At 44.1% G+C, this 24910-nt stretch overlaps 1 protein-coding gene across 4 annotated transcripts in view; it reads right to left on the bottom strand.

Annotated features, from left to right (window-relative positions):
* Positions 1 to 24541, bottom strand: part of TCAF1 (TRPM8 channel associated factor 1) — a 42120-nt gene extending 17579 nt beyond the window's left edge. For 2 of the 4 annotated variants that reach the window (XM_024564561.4, XM_045198797.3), the window contains exons 1-2: positions 8730 to 8856; positions 1770 to 2403 (exon numbers count right to left, since the gene is read on the bottom strand). In XM_024564561.4, coding sequence (XP_024420329.1) covers positions 1770 to 2389 — 620 coding nt within the window. In that variant the 5' untranslated portion in view covers positions 2390 to 2403; positions 8730 to 8856. Of the gene's footprint in view, positions 1 to 1769; positions 2404 to 8729; positions 8857 to 10839; positions 11126 to 24403 lie in introns of those variants that run through there. The other 2 variants (XM_024564562.4, XM_024564563.4) reach the window with 2 other exon arrangements.
* Positions 24542 to 24910: the final 369 nt, after the last annotated feature.

Genomic DNA, 24910 nt, shown 5'->3' on the forward strand with positions numbered 1-24910 from the left:
GGACCCAGTGTTCGTCCACATGAAGCATCAATACTTCATCAAAAAGGAGGTGGGACAAGTTCCGCACCTGGACAAAGTGCTCAGGAACAGGCTCAGGGGGACACAGAGGCTAGTGTCTAACTGCGGACTAGATGCTTTCCGGGCGGGAAGGTGGGGCGGTGGGTGCCCGAGAGGCTCACGTCCTGACATCTGCGGCTGTTCCCACCAGGCTAACAGTAGAGCCCATGGCTTGGTTTTTCTGATCATAAGAGTAGTAACTTCTTCTGATAAAATTTGATTCATCTTAATAACACCTGTGTGCCCTGGCCAGTATGGTGCAGTTGATTGGAGTATCATCCCATACACCAAAAATGTTGTGTATTTGATTTCCAGTCAGGGCACATACCTAGGTTTTGGGTTCGATCCCTGGTTGGGGTGTGTACAGGAGGCAACCGAAAGATGTTTCTCTCTCCCTTTCTCTCTCTCTAAAATAAATAAACTTAATTTTTAAAAAATTCTTTAAAAAATAAGAACCATGGACTCTAATTTTAGAAGTTTGAGAGAATCCCAAGATCTTGTTTAAAATTTAATTTAGTAAGAAATGTGCGAGTAATGAGATTAAAGGTTAATTTGCACTTATGTAAAAATGAAGGTTTAAAAATAACTAACAGTACACTCTGGCAGTGATAAAAACATCTTTTAAGGCAACTAAGGATGATTAGGCTGGTAGGGTATAGCGATATAGCACTGCGGCCAGGTCGTACTTTCCCATGCTTCAGAGTCAAGATCATCGGTGCGCAGAAGTTTGATCAATCTGATCAACCACTCTGCCTCTGACTGTGTCTCCTCACTGCCCCTGTGAGAACGGAGCTGCGGGGTCCCATGCCAAGGAGAGGCCACCACTCATTCATTCCGTCTCTCTACTAACCCTGGTGTGCCCTCCTCACCCAGTCCTACCTTACTCTACCCATCAGTCTGAAAAAAACTGCTGAGACTTTTAATGTACAATATAGGGCGTGGCCCGGTACACCCTTCCTACTCCCGGGACTTCCAGCTTCTCATCTCTTTCATCCATTCATCCAGTCAGCCATTCGATACACGTTTACTGAGCACCGACCAAACTGCTCTACGTTCAGCTCCGTTGCAGGTGTGGGAGCACAGTGTGAACAGAAAGGGCTGGGCAATGCTGTCAAAGACTTTCATTCAGTGCATCTGTCTCTGTACTTATCACCTGCCTCCGCCATTCTCCACCACCAGGTCTTCTGTGCCCCAGAGATAAAATCCTCTCCTAACTCCTAGATTTGGCATAAGTAGTTTGTGCCATCTTTTCTGCTATCTCTGCCTCTTACTGCCATCCCAACCCCATCTGGCCGGACATTTCAACTCCTTGCCACAGCTCTCTAGACTGCTCTGGGGTCCCTCCTGTCTGTTTTCCCTTTCCTCACATTTCGGCTGCAAGCAGCCTTCTGCTGTGAACCTCCCCGAAGCAGTCGTGCCAACTCTGGGATTCAGCAGTGCATTTTGTTAAGCTAGATGCTGTGGGGCACTAAGACATCTCTCCCCTCCAAGAGCTAAGTGATTTGGTCTGAGGAGGTGGCAGCAACAGAGACCCTGCCCCTCCTGTGACTCACGGTATTTTTAAAATCGGGTTGATTTATGGTGAATCCACGTCTGAAGGCCAAATTCAATTCCATTAGCCTGGGACTAACCTGAACACAAGAATGGTGTCTGCTTTTTAACCTGGGCCCATCCCCCGCCCCCACCCCGGGGTGGGTGATGAACGCACTCACCTCACTAAGACCGGGATCTTGGGCATCTTCTTAGACACTTTAAAGAAACTCGTGTCTCCTTTGTTGTCAGTGAAGTACACGCCCGCCACGCTGGTCACGAGGTTCCCAGGGAACGTGAACAGAACCCTTTCATCGTCGCCCTGGTTGGCCCAATCCCAGGCCTGGCCTCCAATGAGCAAGCCTCCTCCACGTTTCATAAACTTGACCAACTTTTCGGTCATGGTTTCGTTGTAGGCATCAATGCAGTAAACCCCCAAGGAGTCTTCCACTTCTGGCTCAAGCTTCGCCTCCACCCCAGAGCCCTCGAGGATTTTGGCTAGAGGTGCCAGGGATGGGTGTACACCTACAGGAGCCCCAGGGGAAGAACAAAGCCACCCCACTGCATTGAGGAGAAAGGGAGTGAGCTGGGATTCCACCAAGTAGTCCTCGTGGGCTGCTACCACCAGGCGGCCTCGGCCATAGGAGGACGCTGCAATGAGGACCTGGCCCATGTCATTTACCATCACTGGGAAGGTGGCCTCTCCAATAAGAAGCAGTTCACACGGGACAGCATCTTCAGGGAGATCCCAGCTGGTCACCCCGTTCATAAGGGCCTCAAAGGCAGCCGAGGGTGTCGCCATGGCTGGATGGGTGTCTGCAGAGAGGAAAGCAAAGGCTCAGCTTAGTGAAGAATGGATGGATAAATGAACAAACCAACAGGCCAAGCAGTTCATTCCTCCGCTAGCTGGCGAATTCTTCCCATTCCGTAGATGAGGCCGACCTCGCGAACTGACTCAAGCCCTCACCAGGGGTGGCAGTGTCTCCAATCTAGGAGACCGCATTGCACCCTGACTCCTTAAACTCTTGGGGTCAGACTAAAAGGGCTTGATGCTTTTCCATCACCAAAGGAAACACACAGAAGTGAAGAATGTAACCCCAAAGAGTTATGCTTAAGTAGTAAGCCCCAGCTCCTGTGAATGTGACCTTATTGGAAATAGGGTCTTTGCAGATGTGATCAAGTTAAGATGAGGTCACACTGGATTTGAGGGGCCCTAACCCAATGACTGGTGTCCTAAGAAGAGAAAATTTGGACACAGACACAGAGAGACAGGGGAGAAGGCGATGAGAGGACAGACGGGGACTGGAGTGATGCATGTACAGGCCAACGGATGCCAGAGATTGCTGGCAGACACCAGGAGCTAGGAAGAGGCACAGAATTGCTTCCTCTCCAGAACTTCTAGAAACAACCAGCCTTGCCAACACCTGGGTTGGAAACCCTTAGGCCTCCAGAACGGTGAGAGGGTAATTAATGTGCTATTGTTTAAGCCACCGAGTTTCTCCTAATTTGTTCTGGCAGCCCTTCCAAACTAGTACAATGCTTCAGCCTGCTGCCCCCCAGCCCTATTCCATCCCACTCGGCTCCCACGCTCATCTTATCAATCCCAGCCTGGGGAATCCCAGTCTGCAAAGTCTGCATCCTCAGAGAAGGTGCTTTGTCACAGACACAGGCTGGGTAAGAGGAAAGAAGTCATCTGTGGCTTGAATCCAGGTGCCCGACAGCAGAAGGTAACTAGTTATGACATCACGGCAGATTCTTACTTGCACCTGTCCAGGTAGAGGAAGGTGTGTACACCTGCGGATGTGTACTCACAAAAACCCTCTGGTTCTTCACCATGAGCTCCCCACTCAAGGACACTCTGTAGTCTGACCTCCGCCGTACGCACTTTGCTCAAACAGTTCCCAAAGGGCAGATGTGTTTTCACATTCGGGACAGTCAGGGCTTGTCATCCTCACCGGCCACTCTACTCGGGGGCCCCTGACAGTACTGCTGTCCTGGGCCCTGAGGCTCTCTCACCACCTCCAACCTTATGACCCCAGCCAACATCATCTGCCACCTCTTGAACCACTATTTCTATCCTTCTCTTACCGCCGCTGAAAACACAGGTATTCCTTATGATTTTATCTTCGGCCCTTACCTCTTCTCTATTTCCCTCGTCAGAGCACACGCTCATTCTCAAGGTTATACAGCACAGTGATTACAAGTTCGGCTCTGGAGTTAGGCTGGCTGGCCCTGAATCTCAGCTTTGTTGTTACTAACAGCGAAACCAGGCACCTCACCCCACACCTGGCTCCCTCACTCAGTAAGGAGCGATGATAGGATCTGCCACGTCTGGTCGTCCTGAGGACTGAAGGAAATAACACAGGCTCAGTGTCTTTCAATTATTCATTATGTTTATGAGCATTCAATTGTTTATTATATATATGCATATACATAGCGATATACGCACATATCTATGTATATGTGCTTATAATTATTCTGTCAAGTGTAAACTAAGTATGTGCATAATAGAGAATTCTTATAAACAAAAAACCTAACCTAATGTTAGATTGTATACACACTGGATTAAGCATTTACTGATTCTGACTTTATAGTTTTCACAACTTTGGAGCCAAAATTAACAATAATTAGTACTGAGTCCTCAGGGATTTCCACGGGCCCCTGAAAAAGCCCTTGACACAGGCATGTGCCTTCCCGGCCACGATGGAAAGGCCCTGCTCCTGATGCAGCTGGTGAGCCCAAGGCCCCTCCTGAAAGCACCCCTCCCCGATGGGTAGCAATCTCTGCAACCGAAAAAGTCTCCCATTTATTCTTTTCCCTCCATAGGGGCTCCTCGTAGGTAAATGACCTGAGCTTGATGTCCCTGGATGTTACTGAGGGTAACCTCCACCTCAGAGAACTACGGAGAAAATATGATCAGCAAACAACTGGTTAATAAGAGCTTCTGCCCTCCCTGCTCCTCCCGCAGTCCACAAATAACCAGGAGAGCAAGCCACAGAGTCACAGTTGTGTCCCTTCTCATGCCTGCTCCATGTCCTGTCAAGTGTCTTCGTTCACGACTTCCAGCCACACTGCCTGCCATTAGCCTCATTCAGGTCCGCGGTAACTCATTCCTTGATGAAACTGATCCAGTTTCTCAGCCACCAGTATCTGTTCTCACCTCTACCCTTTTACCACCATGGTGTCATTTCCAGAAAAGAACCCCAGACCTCACCCGGCGGCCCACAGGGGAAAATGTGAGCACTCCACAGGGAAGAGGTGGGGGCTGGGGGTGGTGGCAGGCCGCCAGGGCTGGGGGCTCCTTACTTTTTCCAGCCTCTCCGCAGCTTCCAGAACACCTGGCATCCCTGGACATGCTCTCCTTTCATGTTAGATTCTCTTCCTGTCCTCGTGCCTTCCTGCTCCCTCTCCCACATCTTTCTACCTACTGAAACCCTATCCTCCTGAGAAGGTATTTACAGAAGAGGAAATGTATATGGCCAATTAGTCTATGCAAATAAGCCCAATCTCACTAGTCAGAGGAATAAAAATATAATGTATGTTGCTCATGTTGTCAAAAAAGAAGGTGGTGAAGGCGGAGAAGAGGAAAAGGTGGAGAAGAAGGTGAAGCAGACAAAGGCAGCTAATAATGTCCAAAGTCCAAAAGGCTTTGGGGACAGTCACATCTGCTGGAAGGACTGAGAACCTGACAACCATCTGACGGTGGCAACTCAGTTTCATCGTGTGCCGCTCCTTAGCGATGCCCTTCTAATAACTGTTCTCAGAAGTAAGAGCAGCAGCACTAAAGATGTACAAACAAGGATGCCCAGTGCCATGAAGACAGACCCAGACACGGAGAGAGATAAATGACACGAGATGTTTTTTGGGAGCAGTTCGGCTCCTGTGGTTGGAGGATCTCTAACCCAAAGCCGCATATTCTGCTCCCATGGCCCACTGTACCGCGACATACAACCCTAGGGCCTAGCTCCCCACCCCACCACCGTGCCCCATGAAGAGCTGCCCTTCACACCCCTTCTCCCTGGGCCTATGTCGCTGCTGGTGTTGAAACTCCAAATGCACCTGGAGCTGGGAACTCACATTTTTGTCCCTCTGGTTGTACTCTGAGCTAGTTCCTGGGAGAAGAAATCTCTGCAGTGACAAGGGGAGATCTGAAAAGCAGGGACCAGGGAAATGAGGAGGGTTTTTGCAGATGAGTCTCCTCCCGCCTTTCTCCTGGGCTGGTCTGCTGGCCCGAGGTCAGTGGGGTTTGGCTGGGAATGCCCAGGCTACCTTTCTGCCACTGTGCCCCTTTCCTGCACCGTGAGTGAGGCTGCAGGGTCAGCCCTGGTCTGACACCCATGCTGCGTGTGTGGCCAGACGACATTTGAGAGGGAGAATGAGTCAACCACGATAGATTACACTACAAAGTATCACGCAGCTATTACAAAGGACGAGTTCCATCTACTTTGCACCTACCTAGACGAATGTCCTAGATAGTATTTTAAGTGAAAATTTCAAGCATCATGCTACACAGGACACAAATCCATTTTTGTATGGATGGAGATAACGCTGGTAGAACTAGTATTTGAGTAGCAGTAAAGACGAAACAGTGCCTACCAGGTTCCCAGCACTATTGTTCAGTGCTTTACATAAATTATTTAATCTTGACAGTAAGCCTTTGAGGTATGCATTCTCCCTCTCCCCATTTATACATGGGCAGAAACACAAAACAAAAAAGCCTGGCGGCCAGAGAATTTGTCACTTGCTTAAGTCACACAGGTGGTCACGGTGGATCCAGCGGCCAATCCCAGGAAACCTAGTCCTGGAGTCCACATTCTTAAGTACCAGAAATAGACAAGCCTCATAAGCACCTGTTTCTTATATACATAGAAAGCCTATGAGGCCACATTTCAACATACTAACATTAGGAAGGGGTAAGGCGAACAGTATTCTTCCTCTTTATACAAGCTTGCATCCTTTGAATTGCTTTCTGTATTACTGTTACAATTAAAAATAGCACAGGTAATACCAATTCACTGAACCAAGTAAACACGTGGAATGACTGAGTAGACAGAGTACAAATGATTAGATTGATTAACTGATCCCATCTTACAAGCCCTAAAATGTCTTCCTTCACCTCCCAACAAGGTCCACATCTGCCCACCAATAAAGTCGATTTTACTCCACTGTGGGTGTTCCTTGAGCTTTGCTGCTGGTTCTGTTCCCACTTCAACCAGCTATGGGTAACGGGGAGGGACACTTTCGAACCAAATTCCTCCTCTCTGCGCCTGAATCCGTTTGCTGGGTGAGCTCAGACACAACCTGGAGAAATCCCTTTTATTTCTCCCCTGAAGTTCCTCCTCCTCAGTTCTACTTCCATGGATCCTGCTTTTTCTCCCCCAATTTTCTGGAACCCAAAGCACCTCTCAAGCAGGAGGTACGGCAGGCACCGCTTATAACTCGGGGAGAGAGCTTTACAGGTCTCTTACGCCTGCCACAAAGCAGCCCCGCAGCACCTAAGTGGGGTTTCCCTTAAGAGATGTTAGGTGGACACAAAGGAGGGCCATGGGCCGTGCTGCTCACTGCACTGCATCCTGCATTAAGTCTTGATTTCAAATCCTCAAAGTAGGGTGAGTCTCTGCGGTGAGGTCCTTCGGATTTCCTGGGAGAACTATGGCTACTCTGCAGGCGACGACTGAAGGACGGCTGCAAGGTGTGGGTGTAAGGGCCAACCTAGGAGGACTTCTTCAGCAAACAGCTACCCTGGCCTTGAAAACTGGTACCTGTCAGAGGCATCCAATTCTATAAGTCTTCTCCTCTTCATGCCGTTTTCTTCCACGAACGCTTTTTCTTTTTCCTTATACGTCCAATGTCTATCAACTTTTCTTAAGCCAGAGTTAGGGTGGGTCCAACCTCCTCTTTTGCATTCTGTCTGAAATAGTCCCTGCTCAGTCTTATTTAATTTTTTTACTTAAAATGGTTTAATTCATACATTTAAAAGAGTATGTAATGGACGTGAAAGGATATAGGCAGTAAAATAATAATAAAACAATTTTAAAAATTAAACAGACTCCCATATACTACTGCCCAGCTTAAAAAACAGACCATTACTTGTTATCTTTGAAGGTCTGCTTGTAGCTTTCCGGAATCATTCCCTCCCCCATTCCCATAAAAGCAAGCACGATTCAAAACTTTGCTTTTCCTGTTCCCCCCATTTTGATCTTACCACCCCCCCTTCTTCATTCCTGAGCACCCCGCCCACCCCCCCGGGGGCTCTCTGTCTTCCTCTAGCTCTTATTTGCTCACTTCTCTCTCTGTGTAACTTCCAGAAGAACAGCAAAATGGAGGACCACCAGCCCAGGAGTGAGGCCTGCTTTGTTTTCTAAAAAATCCAGGGGCTGCCTCTTACTAGCTGTTGATCAGGCTGCCTCAGGGGTGTTCCACCAGAGGCAGTGATGGAGAAGGGACGGTCTACATTCCGAAGGGCTGTCACTACTAAGTTCTGGTGTGGGCTCCCTGTCCCCGCTTTCCTCTGCAGGCCCTCACCCAGACCCAGAGCCTGTTCACAAAGAGCAAGTCGGTGACGTCAGAGGAGGAGTGGAGGGGGCGTAGGTTGGGGGTGGTGGGACAGCTAGGAGAGGAAGGGCGCGGAGCGGAAAAGCTGGGGTGGGCAGGGATTTCTGCAGGCCTGCTGGCACGGAGGTTTGGGAGGGACCAGTGCGAGCGGGAGGGATTTTGGTCCCAGACACGGTGTTGCAAAGATCAAAGGGCAGTAGGACATAGGGATGCTCCGTCACCAGCCACCTGTGTGACCCTGAGCCAGCCCGTCCTCCTCCCTGGGCCACGGTATTCTCATCCCCTAAGGCTGCAGATTAGATGCTGTTCCTCTAAGTCAGGCCTGTGCACAACTCGACGACACAAAGCAGGCAAACAAATATCACAGGCAGGGCCCCGAGAGAAGTGCTGCTGCAGGCGCCACGCAGAGCCCGATCGCCAGCAGCTGCGACACAAACAGCGAGGGAATCTATCCCAGGTTTGGGCCCCCGCAGTTCCGACAGCGTCCCCCTCGGCCTCCGGCACCGCCCCCCCGCTCTCCGCTCCGGGCTGATCCGCCGCCACCAGCCTTTCTGCAGTCTGCGCGGCATTAGGAGAGGGCAGCTCACCTGGTTGCCCTGAAGCTTCCTAGGGCACAGCTGGTGCGGCAGGGCTGGGCGCAGTGGGGACGCACGGAGCGGCGGGGAAAAGGCTTCCTTGCAGCCAGCGCCCGCGCGGCGAGCGGGAGCGCGGAGACTGGGCGGGAGCGGAGGAGGGGTTCGCGAGCAGTCTCCTCCTTCCCACTTCCTCCCCGCCGGATCGAGCCCGAGGGGCGGCGCTTGGCAGCGGACAGCGCTTCTTTGTGTCGCTGGCCCTGTCAGCTGGCCACTGCGGCGGCGCCCCCCATCCGGATGGCAGTGGGACCGGCCGTTTTATTCAAGACATAAACTTCTCTATTCACTGATAAGCACAAGGCTGAACAGAGTCTAGGTCACAGTCTATGGAATATTATTCAATTCTTATGGAGAGCTTAGATCTCCATTCGGTTGGAGGAAGGTGCTTTAAGTATCGCCAAAGGCAAAATAAAAACTGTAGAAATTGATCAATATGCTTTCATTTTTATAATAAAAAGCAGCCCTGTGTATATTTGTATTATGGTGGGAGAGGGGAAGGATGCATCTCTATTAATACTGTTTAACCGGAGAAATACGAGAGGGAAATTTACAGTTCCACGTGGCTTGCTTTGCATTGTTATGTTACTTTTGTAAATTAAAAATATTTCAAACGAACAACAGGTAATTAAAATCTAGTCTCCACTGTACATTTCAAACCCTATTTCTTTTCCGTAAGTCCTCTCTCAGGATCTGCTGACAGCTCCTCCTCCCTTCTATGATTTGCAAGTTCCTACTTTGTGTGGCGATTTCACCTGTTCAGGTGCTACTTCTCGCCTGTGAAACCGGGCTAGTACGGTGGGTAAAACCCCGACTGCCATGAGATGGTCAGGATTCAGATCTAAGGGCTTACATTTCATGGGCTGAGTGACTTTGAGAAGTGACTTAGTTCCCGTGTGCCTCAGATTTATTACCTGTAAAACGGGGAGGATGAAACGAGCACTTATATTACAGATCTACGGTAATGTTTAAATTAGGTGAGTGCGTGCAAGGTCTTCCATCACTGTCTGGCAGTGTATGACTGTTAAGTAAAACACATCTTCAGGCTGTCCTAAGAATCAACACTTCATGTTTCAGGCAAATGCGTATCTTTTCATCTTGACCAGGGTTTGGGTCCCAATGGATGCCATATTTTCTTTCCCCATCTCCCTTCAACCCCTTTCCCCCAAATTGACTCAGATGGACAATACTCAATAGGGGCATGTGGGTAGGTGAGTTCAGTGGCAGGCTTTACATAGAAAAAACGCCAGGAAGAGAAATCAAGAGAACCCGAATTCAGGATCCAGTTCCCTTGAGGACAGAGCAAATATTCCTTTATATTCCCCAGGGCTGAGAGTTCTCAGATAAACCAGAAGGGCGGGCCACTTGCTTCCTAGGTCCCTTTCGGGTCTGAAATGCTAAGACGAATAGCAAGGAAAGGTAGAAACCCAAAATACTGTTTTATAAAAAAGAAAGGTAAGTCAATACAAAAATGCACACATTGCTTACATTAAAAATAATTAAAAATATACACATGGGAAGGGTTACCACCTGACTTACCTCTGAGGAAGGGGGGATGAGATTTGGTGGGGAAAAGGTCTTAATTGTCAGGTTTTGTCTTAGGAAGAAACACACAGTCACACACACACACACATAGAGCTAAAGCAAAGGTGATAGAATGTCAGCATCTGGTACATCCGTACATCTGTTACATTATTTTCTGCACGTATCCGTAGCTTTGAAATATTTCTGCATGAAAAAAATGTTTTCCAAGGACAGGGATATATGAGACTCCTGATGGTTCGGCTCCTGGGGAAGACACGCAGCACGCAATGATTAGGAGCCACAGAGGTAGGAGAAAAGCAAAAACAGACATGGAGAAACCGCAGGCAGGCAACCTTTGAAAGACATCTGCCTCCCGAGGCCCAGGCGGTCTCAGGCCCCAATCCCGACCCCCCTCCGCGGCCCCGCAGGTGCCCCTTCCCCAGTGCGGGCCCGGACCCCCCAGTCTCTCACCCGGAACCATTGCACTGGGTCGCTGCGCCCCGGCCTGCTCCGGTTCCAGAAACCAGCACTGAACAAGACTCACCGGTTGTCCAGCAGTTTGCACACCGGGCTCCTTCGGACGGGGAAGGGGCTCCTCTGGAGAGACGTGACAAGGACTAGGGGCAGACTGCCCGGGGATTTGGAAATTGGTGGCGGCGTCGGTAGGACCCCGTAGGGGGAGGTGGTCTGTGGTGCAGATTGGGGCGGGGAGGGGGCCGTCCGGGGAGCTGATTGGCAGCCGCGGCAGTGGGGGCGGGGCCTGGACGCCCCCACCTTCGCTGACAGCAGAGGCCGCCCGGCTTTGTGTCAGTTTTTGCACGAAATCTGGGATGGGCTCGCTGGCGCCTGCACGGGGGCGGGGCGGCGCGGCAGGGCAATTTGTCGAAAAATCAATCCATGAGACTGTTTACCAACAAGGGAAGGGATGATAAAGTATGATAAATCTTTATGTAAACTAATACACAACTATTTGCAAGAACGAGTTAAATCTCTGTATTTGCCAGAAGTTGGGCTATATTTATATATCATAGTTTAAATAAACATTTAAGGTGGTAGTAAAACAGAGAGCTTGCATTTTGTACGAAAATTAAAAAAATATTTTATATACTCATGTAAAGCATTTGAAAAACATACATCACACTATTAGAATCAGTACTTCAGACAGGAAAGAGTAGCTTACTTTTAAGTATTTTTCTTCATATATCTCCTAAAACTTATAATAGTAGTATGTATTATTTTGTGATAAAAATAAATTTAATCGACTAAAAATAGAAAAGTATCCTTGCTCAGACAGCTGGTAGTGACCACTCTATAAATACGATGTCTCCCTCTGTGTGGGTTTCTTGAACTTTGTTCCTGGTCCTGACTCATTTTGATGCAGTGAGAGTGGAATCCAGCACTGAGATTTGAGCCAGGACCTGGCTTTAATGCCTGGCCCGGTCCTGCCTTGAATCCGTGTCTGCTCATCTAGTTTTGTGAGCTGAACTTCAGAACCTGGGGGGAAACCACTTGTTCCTTTTTATGGTTGGCCCGAAAGCCCTCAACGATTGGTGTGGTTGCTGGACTTTCTCTCGCTTCCTCATCCCTCACAGCTCTGGGCACCTAAGGAGGTATCTATCCCCAGGCCATATGGGCCCTATGAAGAGATCATTAAAAGGCTTTCTCCTGACCACAAACCAGTGTCCAGACGGACCTTGCACGGGAATGCGGATTCAGTGGTAAAGGGGATGGAGCACCACGTCCTGTAATTACTTCAGGGTTTCACTAGAATTCTCCAAACTAGAGGAAGCATATGCCAAGGGCTGGTTGGGTTTTTTTTTTTTTTGTGCTGCCTTTCGATTCTCCACTTCATGTGGCCATAAACAGGTGCTCCATAATGTCCGCTTGATGGATTGGCAGACAGAATAGATGTGGGCTGAGGAAGGCAAGCCTAGGATCACTCCTCAAAAAACCCCCCAAAACAAACAGCAACTTGCCGTAGACAACTGATTAAATCATAGATTTCCTGTATTGTAAGTTTTCTTCTCTTTGTGCTCTTTGCTTTCCATTTTCTCCCTTAACCATTTTGTTTTCTTTCTATATCTCCTCAGATTTCAGCAGGGTTTATCCTCTCTTTCTCTGCTTCAGACTTCACATTACTAACTCAGTTTTAAATCCTATATCCTGCCCTGGCTGGTGTGGCTCAGTGAACTAAACCGAAAGATCGCCAGTTCAATTCCCAGTCAAGGCACCTGCCTGGGTTGTGGGCCAGGTCCCCTGGTGGGGGGGGGGGGCGGCTCGTGAGAGGCAACCATACATTGATGTTTCCCTCTCCTTCTCCCTCCCTTCTCCTCTCTAAACATAAATAAATAAAATCTTAAAAAAGAAATAAATCCTATATCCTTCCCTATTTCTAATTCCGCTTGAGTTTCTGTTTTTCTTTCCAGTGTTTGCCCTGAGTAATAGAGACTTCCATGAAATCATTAAAGAGCTGAAATAACTTTTGAGATATTAAGTTCTGTAAATACTCAGAAACATAGGAATGAATGCACAATTTATTAAAAACCCATACTACAAAACATTATGAGGTTCTTAAAAAATGAACTCATCATACCTGAAGAATGCTTTCAATCTAATTGTCAATGAAAAATTTATGATTCTACTTTTTAATGCTTATCTAACAGAAAAAATAAAGCCATATTTGGTGACTTCAGGAAGTGAGGAGAATTGACCAGTAACTTTTTTTCTTTAGACACTTTGTACTTTTAAAACGTTACAAAAGTCATTTTAAAATAAAAAAAATAGGGCTATTCAGTAATACTACCCTTAGGTATATTATACCCCATAGAAATGCAGACACATGCCAGCAAAAGACACAGTGCCGCAGGGTTCTACGCAGCGCCATCCATGTGGTCGAAAACCGGACGTTACCCAGGTGTGGCCCTCCCTGCTTTCCGCCTATAGCGCCACCCTGGCCTCACCTTCTATTACAAGATTCTTAAACATTTATTCTCAGACCAACAAATACCGAGGGGTTATTATAAAAGATCTGCTTTGCAGAAATTCTAAAGGATGTATCACAAGAAGAAATAAAATAGTCTTTGATAATCTGAGATGTCAGACAAAATAGCGAGAGACTTCCAGTTCTGGCACTGAGAGAATACCTTGTTCGGAACAACCCTCCCACGGAACACAGCAATAAAAGTTGGACAAAACACCAGGAACAATGGAAGACTCTGAAGAGCCAAGAAAACAAGCAGGGCCTGAAAAGCTCAGATCCTGAGGGAAGGCGAACCGGCCTGGAGCGCCCTGCATCCTATGGCCTTTTCCTTCAGGGCGTTTTCCAGTTCCCGGTGCAGGGTAACCGAGGCCAAATGGAAAGGGTCAGCTTCATAGGCTTCAGACTGCCAAACCACAGGAACCAGGAGAGCAAAACATCAAAGAAGAAATCTCAGAGAGGTGAATGTAAAAATCGACATCCGAATTCCCCTTAAGTCACTGGCTGACTCCTAAGCTATGCAGGTACAAGGAGACTCGTCCCCCACCCTCACTTCTGCAAAACTGCAGAAAATAATGGCTAAAATGCTATAACAATTGAGCAGACATTTCAATAGATGCACTGTCCAGGGATAAGCAGTGAAAGTCAACTCCTACCGAAGTAAATGATTCTTGTCAACACACTCTGCTTTCAGCTGAGATACAAGAAATTCCATTGCCTATGAATAAGAATGATGCCTTAGGAGTAAGGACTCTGTTCTTGGATAAAGGAAAAACCGAAAACAGACCAGTTCTAAGAAAGCTTTAAACTAGCCTTTGATAGTATGAAAGTAATCTGCTGGTACTTTATCTGTCCCCCACCCCTGAAAAAAATTCTGCTTGAAAAATAACAACATCAGCCTATAACTTTTCATTGCCAATGTCCTGCATCCAATGACAAATTTAGAGGGAGGCTAAAAATCAGGCTAAATCGCCAAGAACTCAGGAAAACAACAGATAATAGGAACAGACTCACAGGTAGTTCAGACATCTGAGTTGTCATCAGGGACTGGCTTTGTAATAACTGGGAACAGTATGTTCACGTGTGACAGAGACAAGACTGGAGAACTTCAGTGTTGATGTAAAACTCATAAAAAGGCAAAATGGAAACTTAAAAAAAATAATAATTGGAATCAGGAATTCAGTAGTTGACTTTAATTGCGTATTAGACACAAATGACCAGAGAATAGGGGAAGTGTAACAACGCTGAGTTGAAAATATTTGAAAACAACACAGGGAAGAAATGATGATGCACAAAGAGAGGAAAAGGGGTATAATACACAGGCCGCCATGGAGCAGTATGGCGTGGTAGGAGGTTATGAGTACGTGTAGCAGAGTCCCAGAAGAGGAGAGGGAGAATGAAACAGAAGCAATATATTAACAATTAGCGACTGAAAATTCCTTGAAAGAGATGCAAAACATCAAAACTCAAATGGAAAAACCTCTATATTCCCTAAGTAGATTAAAAACAAAAGAAAACTACAGTAGGCACATCATAGTCAAACTGCTAAAAACCAGATTCAGGGAGGAAATTGAAAGTCAGCCAGACATAAAAGATCTTTCCATTCAGAGGCACAGTAATATAGCTGGCCTTTCACAAGAAATGATGGAAACCAAAACACAATGGAATTGCTTTAAAAAAAAAAAGATAAAATCTGCCAACCTAAAATTCTATGCACAGGAAAAATGAAGGCAAAAAAAAAAAAAGAAGACTATAGATAAACAGAAGTTGAGAGAATTTGTGGGCAATACAGTGTAAGAACTATGAAAAGGAGTTCTTTGAGATTAGGAAAAGTATTCCAGATAGGAGCCCGTAACCATATGAAAGAATAGAGAATACAGAAAAGAGTAAATGCATGGACAAATATGTTGACGTTGACTGTTTAAATACACAAATATAATGTCTTATGGGCTGTAAGATCATATAAAAATAAAATAAAATAAAATATATAATAGTAACAGCACAGTTGAAAGATAAGGGTTAATAAAGATACACTGGTTTTAAATTTATTGCATTGTTTGAGCCTTACCCATGCCCTGATACAAAGACAGACAAAGGATACTATAAGAAAAGACAATTATAGGCCAACATCTGTGATGAACATGGATGTAGAAATCCTCAACAAATATTCCCAAACTGAATTAAACAGTATATGAAAGGACCACAGATCATGATTAAGTGGGATTTATTCCAGAAATGCAAGGGAGGCTCTACACCTGCAAATCAACAAATGTGCTGTATACCACACAAGCAACAGGAAGTATAAATCATATAATCATCTCAGCACATATAGAAGGAGAGTTGGGACATATACAACAATTTTTATGATAAAAATTCTCAACAAACAGGATATATAAGAAATATATCTCAGGATAATAAAGGCCATATATTACAAACCAATGGTTGACATCATACTCAAAGATGAAAAGCTGAAAGCTTTTCCTGAAAGGTCAGGGACACGACAAAAGGCCCACTCTCACCACTTCTTTTCGACATTGTACTAGAAGTTCTACCTGGAGCAATTTGGCAAGAAAAAGAAATAAAAGGCATCCAAATGGAAAGGAAGAAGTTAAATGGTCTCTGCAGATGACATCATCTTGTATATTGAAAACCTTAAAGACTCCACCAAAAATCCTGTAGGAACTAAAGAACAAATTCAGTATGGTTGCAGAATACAAAATTAACATAAGAAATCAGTTGGGTTTCCATACACTAACAACAAAGTATTTAAAAGGAAAATTAAGAAAAGAATGTTATTTATAATAGAATGGAGTACAATGAAATACTTAGAAATTTAACCAAGGAGGTAAAAGTCCTGAACACTGAAAACTATAAAACACTGGTGAAAGAAACTCAAGACACAAATAAATTAAAAATATTCTGTGTTCATGAATCAGTTGAATTAATAATGTTGAAGTGTCTGTACCACCCAAAGCTATCTACAGATTCAATGCAAACCCCTCTCAAAACTCCAATGGCATTTTCCACAAAAATAGAAAAAAATCCTAAAATTCATATGGAACCACAAAAAGAATTCAAATAGCCTAGGTAAACTTAAGAATAAAATTTGAGGCCTTGAAGCAGGGTGCAGCCAAGAGGAGGGCCCCAGGAAGGGATTTGTGATGGGGTCCAGGACTCGGGGTGTCCAGGAAATATTAGAAAAATGTGTGTAGGATGTCCTCACCCCCACAGGCCTGAGCCAGGGGGGATGGGACACATGGAACAGGGCCATTCAGAGCTGTTTTGGGTAGCAAGAGCTTTGCAGCTAACGCCTGGCACAGTCATTTAACATATCTATAACCTTTAACTGGTTTCATGGATGTGTTAAGTAGCTGTGGCCATGCTTTGAGCCAGGGGGATGGGAGTGACTTCCACCCAAGGTGGGACTGGGAAGCAACTCCCCCTGGTTACAGGGCCTGCGTGAGAATGTGGAGATGATTGGCTCCATGCCATGGGGCCACACCTGCCCAGACTTACTATGGCAGCCCAGTAAAGCTGGAAGAATACGGGGATGCTGGCAGGTGTAGCTGACTGTAGGAGGAGTCGGAAATGGGGCTGCAAAGGAAGATGGGCGCTGGGATTTAAACCTAGGCCCGGCAGCCACAGAAGGGGGAGGACCACAAGGTTTTGGGGGAGAAAGGAGTAGACCACGTGGCTCTGAAGTAAAGAGGGAGTAGACCATGCAGCTCTGAAGTAAATAGGAGACCACGCGGCTCTGAAGTAAAGAAGGAACCACGAGGTTCTGAGGGAAAAGGAAGAGGGCCATGTGGTTCTGAAGTAAAAAGAGAGAGAACCACGAGGTTCTGAAATGGGGAAAAGGACCACGCGGTTCTGAAGGAGAGTAGAGAGGACCATGTGGTTTTGGAGTGCTTCTTTTTGCCACGTGGCTTAGGCAGCAGGAGAGACTGCCGGGAAGAAAAGGGGAGAAAGGACTTGCTGGTGGGCCATGAGAAGGTGTCACATGGCTTTGGATTAACTGGAGGTTGCAGCAGCCACACAGCTGATGGTGCCGGGAGCCTGAATCACGGACTTCTACTTCCTTTCCTGAGATATGGTACCCCGGACTGGGCACAGGGAGAGGGAAGGACTGTGCATCTGTGGGTATTCTAGAGGACTTAAGTATCTTATTGAAGACATTAAGCCATTACTCTAAGTCTGTGTAACTTTTAAATAAACAATTCCTTTCCTTTTCACCAGTCTCTGGCATTGAGAGATGTCTTTCCTCTGGCGGCGGGCATTTCGAACCTAGCAGGTGGGCGTGGGGGAAGGAACCTCCAGAGACAGAAAGGGGGAATCCTTTCTGTAATAATTTATCGTGAACCACCCCCTGCCCTTGCTCTGTAACAGCCTCACATTTCAAACAATACTACAAAGCTATAGTAATCAAAAACAGTGTAGCACTTGCATAAAAACAGACTTGTAGCCCTGGCTGGTGGCTCCGTGGGTTGAGTACTGGCCTGAGAACTGAAAGGTCGCCAGTTTGATTTCCAGTCAGGGCACATGCCTAGGTTGTGGGCCAGGTATCCAGTTGGGGGCATACAAGAGGCAACCAACTGACATATCTCTCACATATGAATGTTTCTCTCCCTCTCTTTCTCCCTTTCTTCCCCTCTCTCTAAAAAAAAAAAAGAAAGGAAGGAAGAAACAGACCTATAGACCAGTGGAACAGAATAGAGAGCCCAGAACTTAACCCACACGTTTACATTCAGCTGGACTTTAACAAAAGTGTGAAGAACACACAGTGGGGAAAGGGTAGCCTCTTCAATAAATGGTGTTGGAGTAACTAGATATCCACATGTAGAAAAATGCATCTGGACTCTTACCTCACCATGTAAAAATCAACCCAAAAATTCATTAAAGACTTAAACGTTTGACCTGAAACTATAAAGCTACTAGAAGAAAACATAGAGAAAAGTTTCTTGATGTTGGTCTGGGCAATAAAAATTTTGGATATGACCCTAAAACATCGACAACAAAAGCAAAATAAACAAGTGGGGCTATATCTTCTTTAATAAACTAAATTAAAAAGCATTTGCATGTCAAAGGAAACCCTCAACAGAGTGAAGGGACAGCCTATATGGAATGGGAGACAATATTTGCTAACCATATATCCAGTGGGGGTTAACATCCAAAGTATATAAGGAACTCAAACAATTCAATAGCAAGAAAACAAATAACCCAACTACAAAATGAGTAACGGACCTGAGTAGACATTTCTCAAAAGAACACATACAGACAAACCAAGAGACATATGCAAAGGTCCTCAAAAATCCACTCATCATCCGGGAAATGCAAATTTAAACCATGAGATACCACCTTACACCCGCTAGAAGAGCTGATTTCCTAAACACGAGCGGTAACAATTGTCGGTGAGGATGTGGCAGAATGAGAGCCCTTGGCACTGCTGGCATGCATGCACATTTAACAGTCATCATAGAAAACAGTATATATAGAGGTTCCTCAAAAAGTTAAAAATAGAACCGTATTATTCAGCAATGCTACCCATGAGTTTATATTCACATGAAATAAAATCAGCACCTGGAAATAGGACTGGCGCTCCTATATTCACCGCAGCATCATTCATAGATACGGAAACAGCCTACGTGTCTATCGAATGAATGGATAAAGAAACTGTGGTATGTACATACAATGGAATCTATGTAGCTGTAATAAAGAAGGAAACTGCCATTTGTAACAAGATGGATGGAACTTGAAGACATTATGCTAAGTTTCAGAGTAATTCAGACAGAGAAAGGCAAACACTATATGACCTCAATTACAAGTGGAATCTGAAAGTCAAACTCAGAAAAGCAGAGAATGGCACTGTAGTTATTAGGAGCTAGGGAGCGGGGAAAATGGAGAAATATTGGTCCAAGTTTGCCAAGTTTCAGATATGTCCGACGAATCATTCTGAATATCTGACATATAGATAGCACAGTGACTACAGTTAATAATACTGTGTTATTATGTATTTCAAACTTGCTAATAGGGTATATCTCAATTGTTCTCACCAAAAAAAGGGTAAACTGTGCAAAGTGACCACTATATTAATTACCTTGATTGTGGCAATCATTTCACAATGTATACATATATCTAAAGATCACACTGTACACTATATATATTTTTATTTGTCAATTATATGAGTTAAGTATGTTATATAACTACAGTAATCCTAAAACATTCAACCTGAAACATTAGAACATGTGACTTCCAAGTAAGAGGAGGAGTAAAATGGGGAAGCAAATAAGGAGAGAAAAAGAGCGGGGAGGAAGGAAAGAGAGCAGAAAAATAAAAAGCAAATAATAACATGGTAAAAATAAATCTAATTGTATTACTAACTACAATAAATTTTACAACTAAATTATTCAATGACAAGTTATAAGTGATCAAACAATAATTTTAAAAACCCAGGACTGAAAAATACAGATAAGTTTCTTAATATATATACCTAAAACACAGATTTAGAAAGATTTAAAGTCAAAGGATGATGTAAATCAAGGAAACCTTAATTTAATTCTGAACAAATTAAGAATTTGAAACAAAAGGTGTTCATTGGTAGCTGTAATATTGTATCCCTACATTATGATGAAATCTTCATTTTACTCCAACTCACTAATAACGCAGCCTCAAAATATATGAAGTAAAAACATACAGATCTACAATGAGAAATTTCAAAATCCACCATTATAGTAACAGATTTTAATATACTTCTCTTTTGTAACCGATCATTCAAGCAGATAAAAAACTGGTGAAGATATGGCAGGTCTGCATTGCATAAGTAACACACTTGTTTTAAGGTTTATATAGGAGGTTACTGAATTAGAGACTACACATTACCTTCAAGTAAACAAATAAAACCGACCACATGCTAGGTTATAAAGCTAACTTCGATACATCTAAAGGGATTGGTATCATACAGTCTCTGACCATGTTACAAATTAGCTAGGCAACATTTACTACAAGATAATAGAAGAGTCTTTAGGTGAGTGACTGGAAATTAAAATACACACTTCTTAAATATTCATGGCTGAAATAAGAAAGCATAATGGGAATTATAAGTAATTAAAGCTGTATAACAGCACAATATTCATATCGAAACTCATGAAATATAGCAAAAAAAAAGTGACACAAATGTATAGCTTGAAGAGCTTATGTAAGAAAACAAGTGCAAAATTAATAAGCTAAGCATATACCTTAAGAGCTTAGGAAATAAATAACAAAAAATTCAAAGACAGGAAGAAATCATAAAAGAAATAACTAATGAAAAAAGACAGTTTTTTTGTATGTGAAAGAGCTAATAAAGTATTCCAAGTTCTGACAAAATTTATCAGAACAGAAAGACAAAGAATATATACACATATTAGTAATGAGAATGCAGTCATAATACTATATGAGAGGAATATGTAAACACATAACAATAAGATATTATGAACAATTTTGTTCTATTGATTTTGAATATATACATATATGTATTTATATGAAATGGTTAGATATCTATGAGAGTACAGTTTATGAAAACTGACTTCATAAGAAAACCTAAACAGTCCTATAATCCTTAAGGTAATTGAACCAGTAAGTTTAATATTTTCTGACAAACTAATCTCAAAGCGCTGAGGGTTTTGTTCGTGATTTGAGCAAATATTCAAGGACCAGATAATTCCAATTTTGCACAAATTTTGCCAAAGAATAGTAATAGTGAAAATACTACCCGTCTTATTTTATGAGATAATATCATCACAGATAAGGTTAGTGCCAAAAAGGGTAATAATTACAGGCCAATCTGAACTCACATATATATGCAAATATCTAATGCTTATCTTTATATCTCTACATAAAAGTTGTGTATATTAACCATAGAGGCTTTATTCCAAGGATGTAATGTTGACTTAATATTCAAACTGAATACTATAGTTTACCATATTAACATATTTAAGGAAAAAATTATTTGTAAAAATCAATATCTATAGAAGTATTCCATAAAACATCTCATAATAAAAGTGCTTACCAGAAAAGGAACTGAACTTTCTTATCATGTAACAAAGTTACAAAATAACCATAACAAGTGCAACATTTAAAATTGATATAGTCAAATCTTTCTTTTTATTATCTTAAGGATAAAACAAAATGCCCTCCCTACTTTTGCTCACATTACATTGGAGGTACTAGACAATGCCTTTTATTTTATTATGCAATAAAATAAAAAAGAAATTAAAGTTATAAAGACTGGAAAGGAGAAACAAACTGTCATTTTTTTCAGATGATATGACTACGTGTGTAGCAAATCTGACCGAGTGTTTCAGTGTAGCAAACCTGAGAGATTCTATAGTCAATTTAGAATTATTAATGGAGTTTATCAAGTTTAATACATAATCAATATGTAAAAGGCAATTGGATTTCTACACACCAGCAACAATAAGCTACAAAATATAATTTTTATAAAAGGAAACATTTATGGCAATAAAATAACTTACTTATGTAAATAAGTTTCACAAAAAAGGAAAGCAATGAAAAATATTATAAAACCTTAAAAAACATTAAAGGTAAGCTAAATAAATAGCATCATATACAAGTTCATAGGTGGAAAGAGTCAACATCTTAAAGAGGCCATTTCTCCCCAAATTGGTGTATAGAATTAATTCAGTATCAACCAGAATTCTAGCAGGTTTGTTTGCGTGTTTGTTTCTTGTTTTGTTATTTAAATATTTATGTGGAGAATCAAAGATCCAAAATTGCTAAAACAGTCTAGAAGAATAAAGAGGAAGATCTTTCTTACTAGGTTTTAAAACTTATTATAAAACTCTAGCAGTGAAAAATAATTTAATATCGGTGCAGAGTTAGACAAATAGGTAATGAAAGAGAGCAGGGAGCTCAAAACAAATTCACAGGTATAGGAAAAATGAGATTCATGCAGATCACTGATGATGGGACAATCACCCACGTGGAATAAAAACTGTAACAATCAAATTCCAGAGAGATTAAGACTGATTGCCAAATGCAAAACTATAAAAGCTTTTAGAGGAAAGTATAGTAAAATTAATTTACTACCTTGAGAAAACAATTTTCTCAAACAAGACAAACTATAAAAGAAAGAGTACTGGTCAATTAAAAATTCAAGACTTGATTCATGGAAAGAGACAGAGGAGGAAAAGCTAAGCACCAATTGAAAGCAGATAATTGCAGCATATATAGCTTACGAGGGACTAATTAGCATTTGGTTTTTATAAAGAAAGCATTCCAGTGCTTGCTTGGGCAGCACCTATACTAAAAGAAAGAGTCAATAAGAACAAGACAAACAATCCAATAGGAAAATGAGAAAAAACAAACAAACCAGAATTATCGGAGAGAAAGCACCATAGCTTATCAATGCGTGAAAAGATGATCAACTTCATTACTTATCAGGGAAATACGAATCAAAATCACAAGGGAATGCTACCTTATGCCTGCCTGACTGGCCAAAATGAAATTTCGTAACGAAGTTATGACAAGTATGTAGAGCAACAAGATGCAGGAATTCCCCTCTATTGCTAGACGGGGTGTAGAATGGCTCCACATTTTGAAAACTGCTTGGAAATAACCTAATAAAGTTGAACATGCACAGATTGTACAACTCAGTGATTCAACACCTTGGTGTGTACTCTGGGTAACCCCTGCCCATGTGAGCCAGAAGTCGTGTGCAAGAATGCTAGAGGACCACGTTATTTGTTAACAACCCCTGTAGTAGGCAGCCTTTAACAGGGGCCCCCAGTCATCCCTGCCCCTGGGTATTCACTCTTTATAACCTCTTCCCCTTGAGTGTGAGCTGGAACTAGTGATTCACTTCTAATGAACAGATGGCCAACTGATGGGATGTCACTTTTGAGATTAGGTTCTCTCTCTCTCTCTCTCTCTCTCTCTGCCTTTACTCTGGGGGAAGCAAGTCCGTATACATAGGCCCATGTGGCAAAAAAACTGATGCGTGAAGTAAGGGCTTACTTGGACACCAGCACTAGGGCAGCTGGCAGTGGATCTTTTGGCCGAGGCATCTTGGTTGAGACGGCTAGGGACCACACCGGACTTCATCACATCCTCAAAACAGCCTGCAGTTTTAACACTTATGGATTGCTTATTTCTGGGATTTTCTATTTACTAATTTCAGACCGTGGTTGACCACGGGTCACTGAAACCACGGAACTGCAGATAAGGGGAACTACTGGATTGAAATGGTATCAATTGGCAAATAAATAGTTTGGAGTGTAAACGGATGGATGGATAGTTGGATGGTCGACTAGACAGATACTATATCCTTTAACTTTAGTTAGAGCTGCTCTTCTTCCAGGAGTTTCCACGATTGTCTCATCAGTAAATCTTTTTCTCTTATACTTAAGGCCTTCTCCCTCCATTGCAGGTTGAGTCAACGCAGAGGCCAGCTTAGGGGGATGTTTACTGGGTAACTTACCTGAAGGCCAAATGCATTCCAGACTAAACATTCCTCAGGATTCCCTGCACCCACTCTCACCAGCCGCCCTCCGCCGGCCCCTTGCACCTCCCTCCCCCACCACAGACTCTCTCGGGGCCTCACGTACAGCACTAGGGTAGGAGAGGACTTTAACCTTGGGGGAGGGAGGGTTCTGCAGAAGCGGGCTGCACGCAGATTGTGCAAGAATGAGCCCTAGGAGGTGAGATGACTTCGCCTCCATGGTTCCTTTGAGCTCAAATCACAATGGCTCCTGCGGAGCGCACCACCAACCCCATAAATAAATAAATAAATAAATAAATAAATAAATAAATAAATAAATAATAAAATTACAAGGAAAGAGTGGGTCTTCGCCTCCTGACGAGCAAGGGTGAATAACGAATAACGATGTGGCAAGAAAGAAAGAGAGACTGAGCTACAGGGAGACACCCGAGTAGGATCCCAGAGGTAAACAGCAAGGAATGCTGCGTGGAACACGTCTGCCACCCGCCCATCCGAGACTCGCAGAGGCGCCATTCGAAGTCCCCACCCCTGCTGACCCCACAGACAGCCTCCCGAGCTTTCACATCTCCCCCTCTCCCGCCCGGGCCACCTCCACACCACTCCTGGTCCAGAATTATCGCTGACCCCCCGACTCACCGATTGCCCCGTTGATCCCTGCAGCGGGTTCGGGGGCAGAGAGGACTGGCTAGGAGGAGGCGGCGGCAGTTCCCAAGGGGAAAGAGCTTCTCAGCAGAGAAGGGAGTGGGCGGTGGACAAAACCTAGGACGTGGAAAATTGCAGGGGGATGGGGAGGAGAGGTGGGTGAAGTTCTGGGAGCTGATTGGCGACCGCGCCTGTGGGGGGCGGAGCCAGGCCGGCCACCTTCAGCCCGCAGAGGGCCCGCTTTGTGTCAATTTCAGCACGAAGATGCGGCCCCAAATCCGGGATGGAGACGCTGGCCCCCGCCCCGAGAGTGCAGCAGGGCAGTGTGTTGAAAACTAAACCCGAGAGGCTATTTATGAATAAGTGAGAGGTTGCCAAAGAATAATATATTTTTATAAAGATAACTCACAAAACATTGCCAAGGACGAGCGAAAAATCTGTGGGTCCTAGATATATTTTTTAAATTAAAAGAATCAAGTTGTATTAAAATGGAGCGTATGA

Source organism: Desmodus rotundus, chromosome 6 (genome assembly GCF_022682495.2).
Source record: "Desmodus rotundus isolate HL8 chromosome 6, HLdesRot8A.1, whole genome shotgun sequence".
Classification (NCBI taxonomy): Eukaryota; Metazoa; Chordata; class Mammalia; order Chiroptera; family Phyllostomidae; genus Desmodus; species Desmodus rotundus.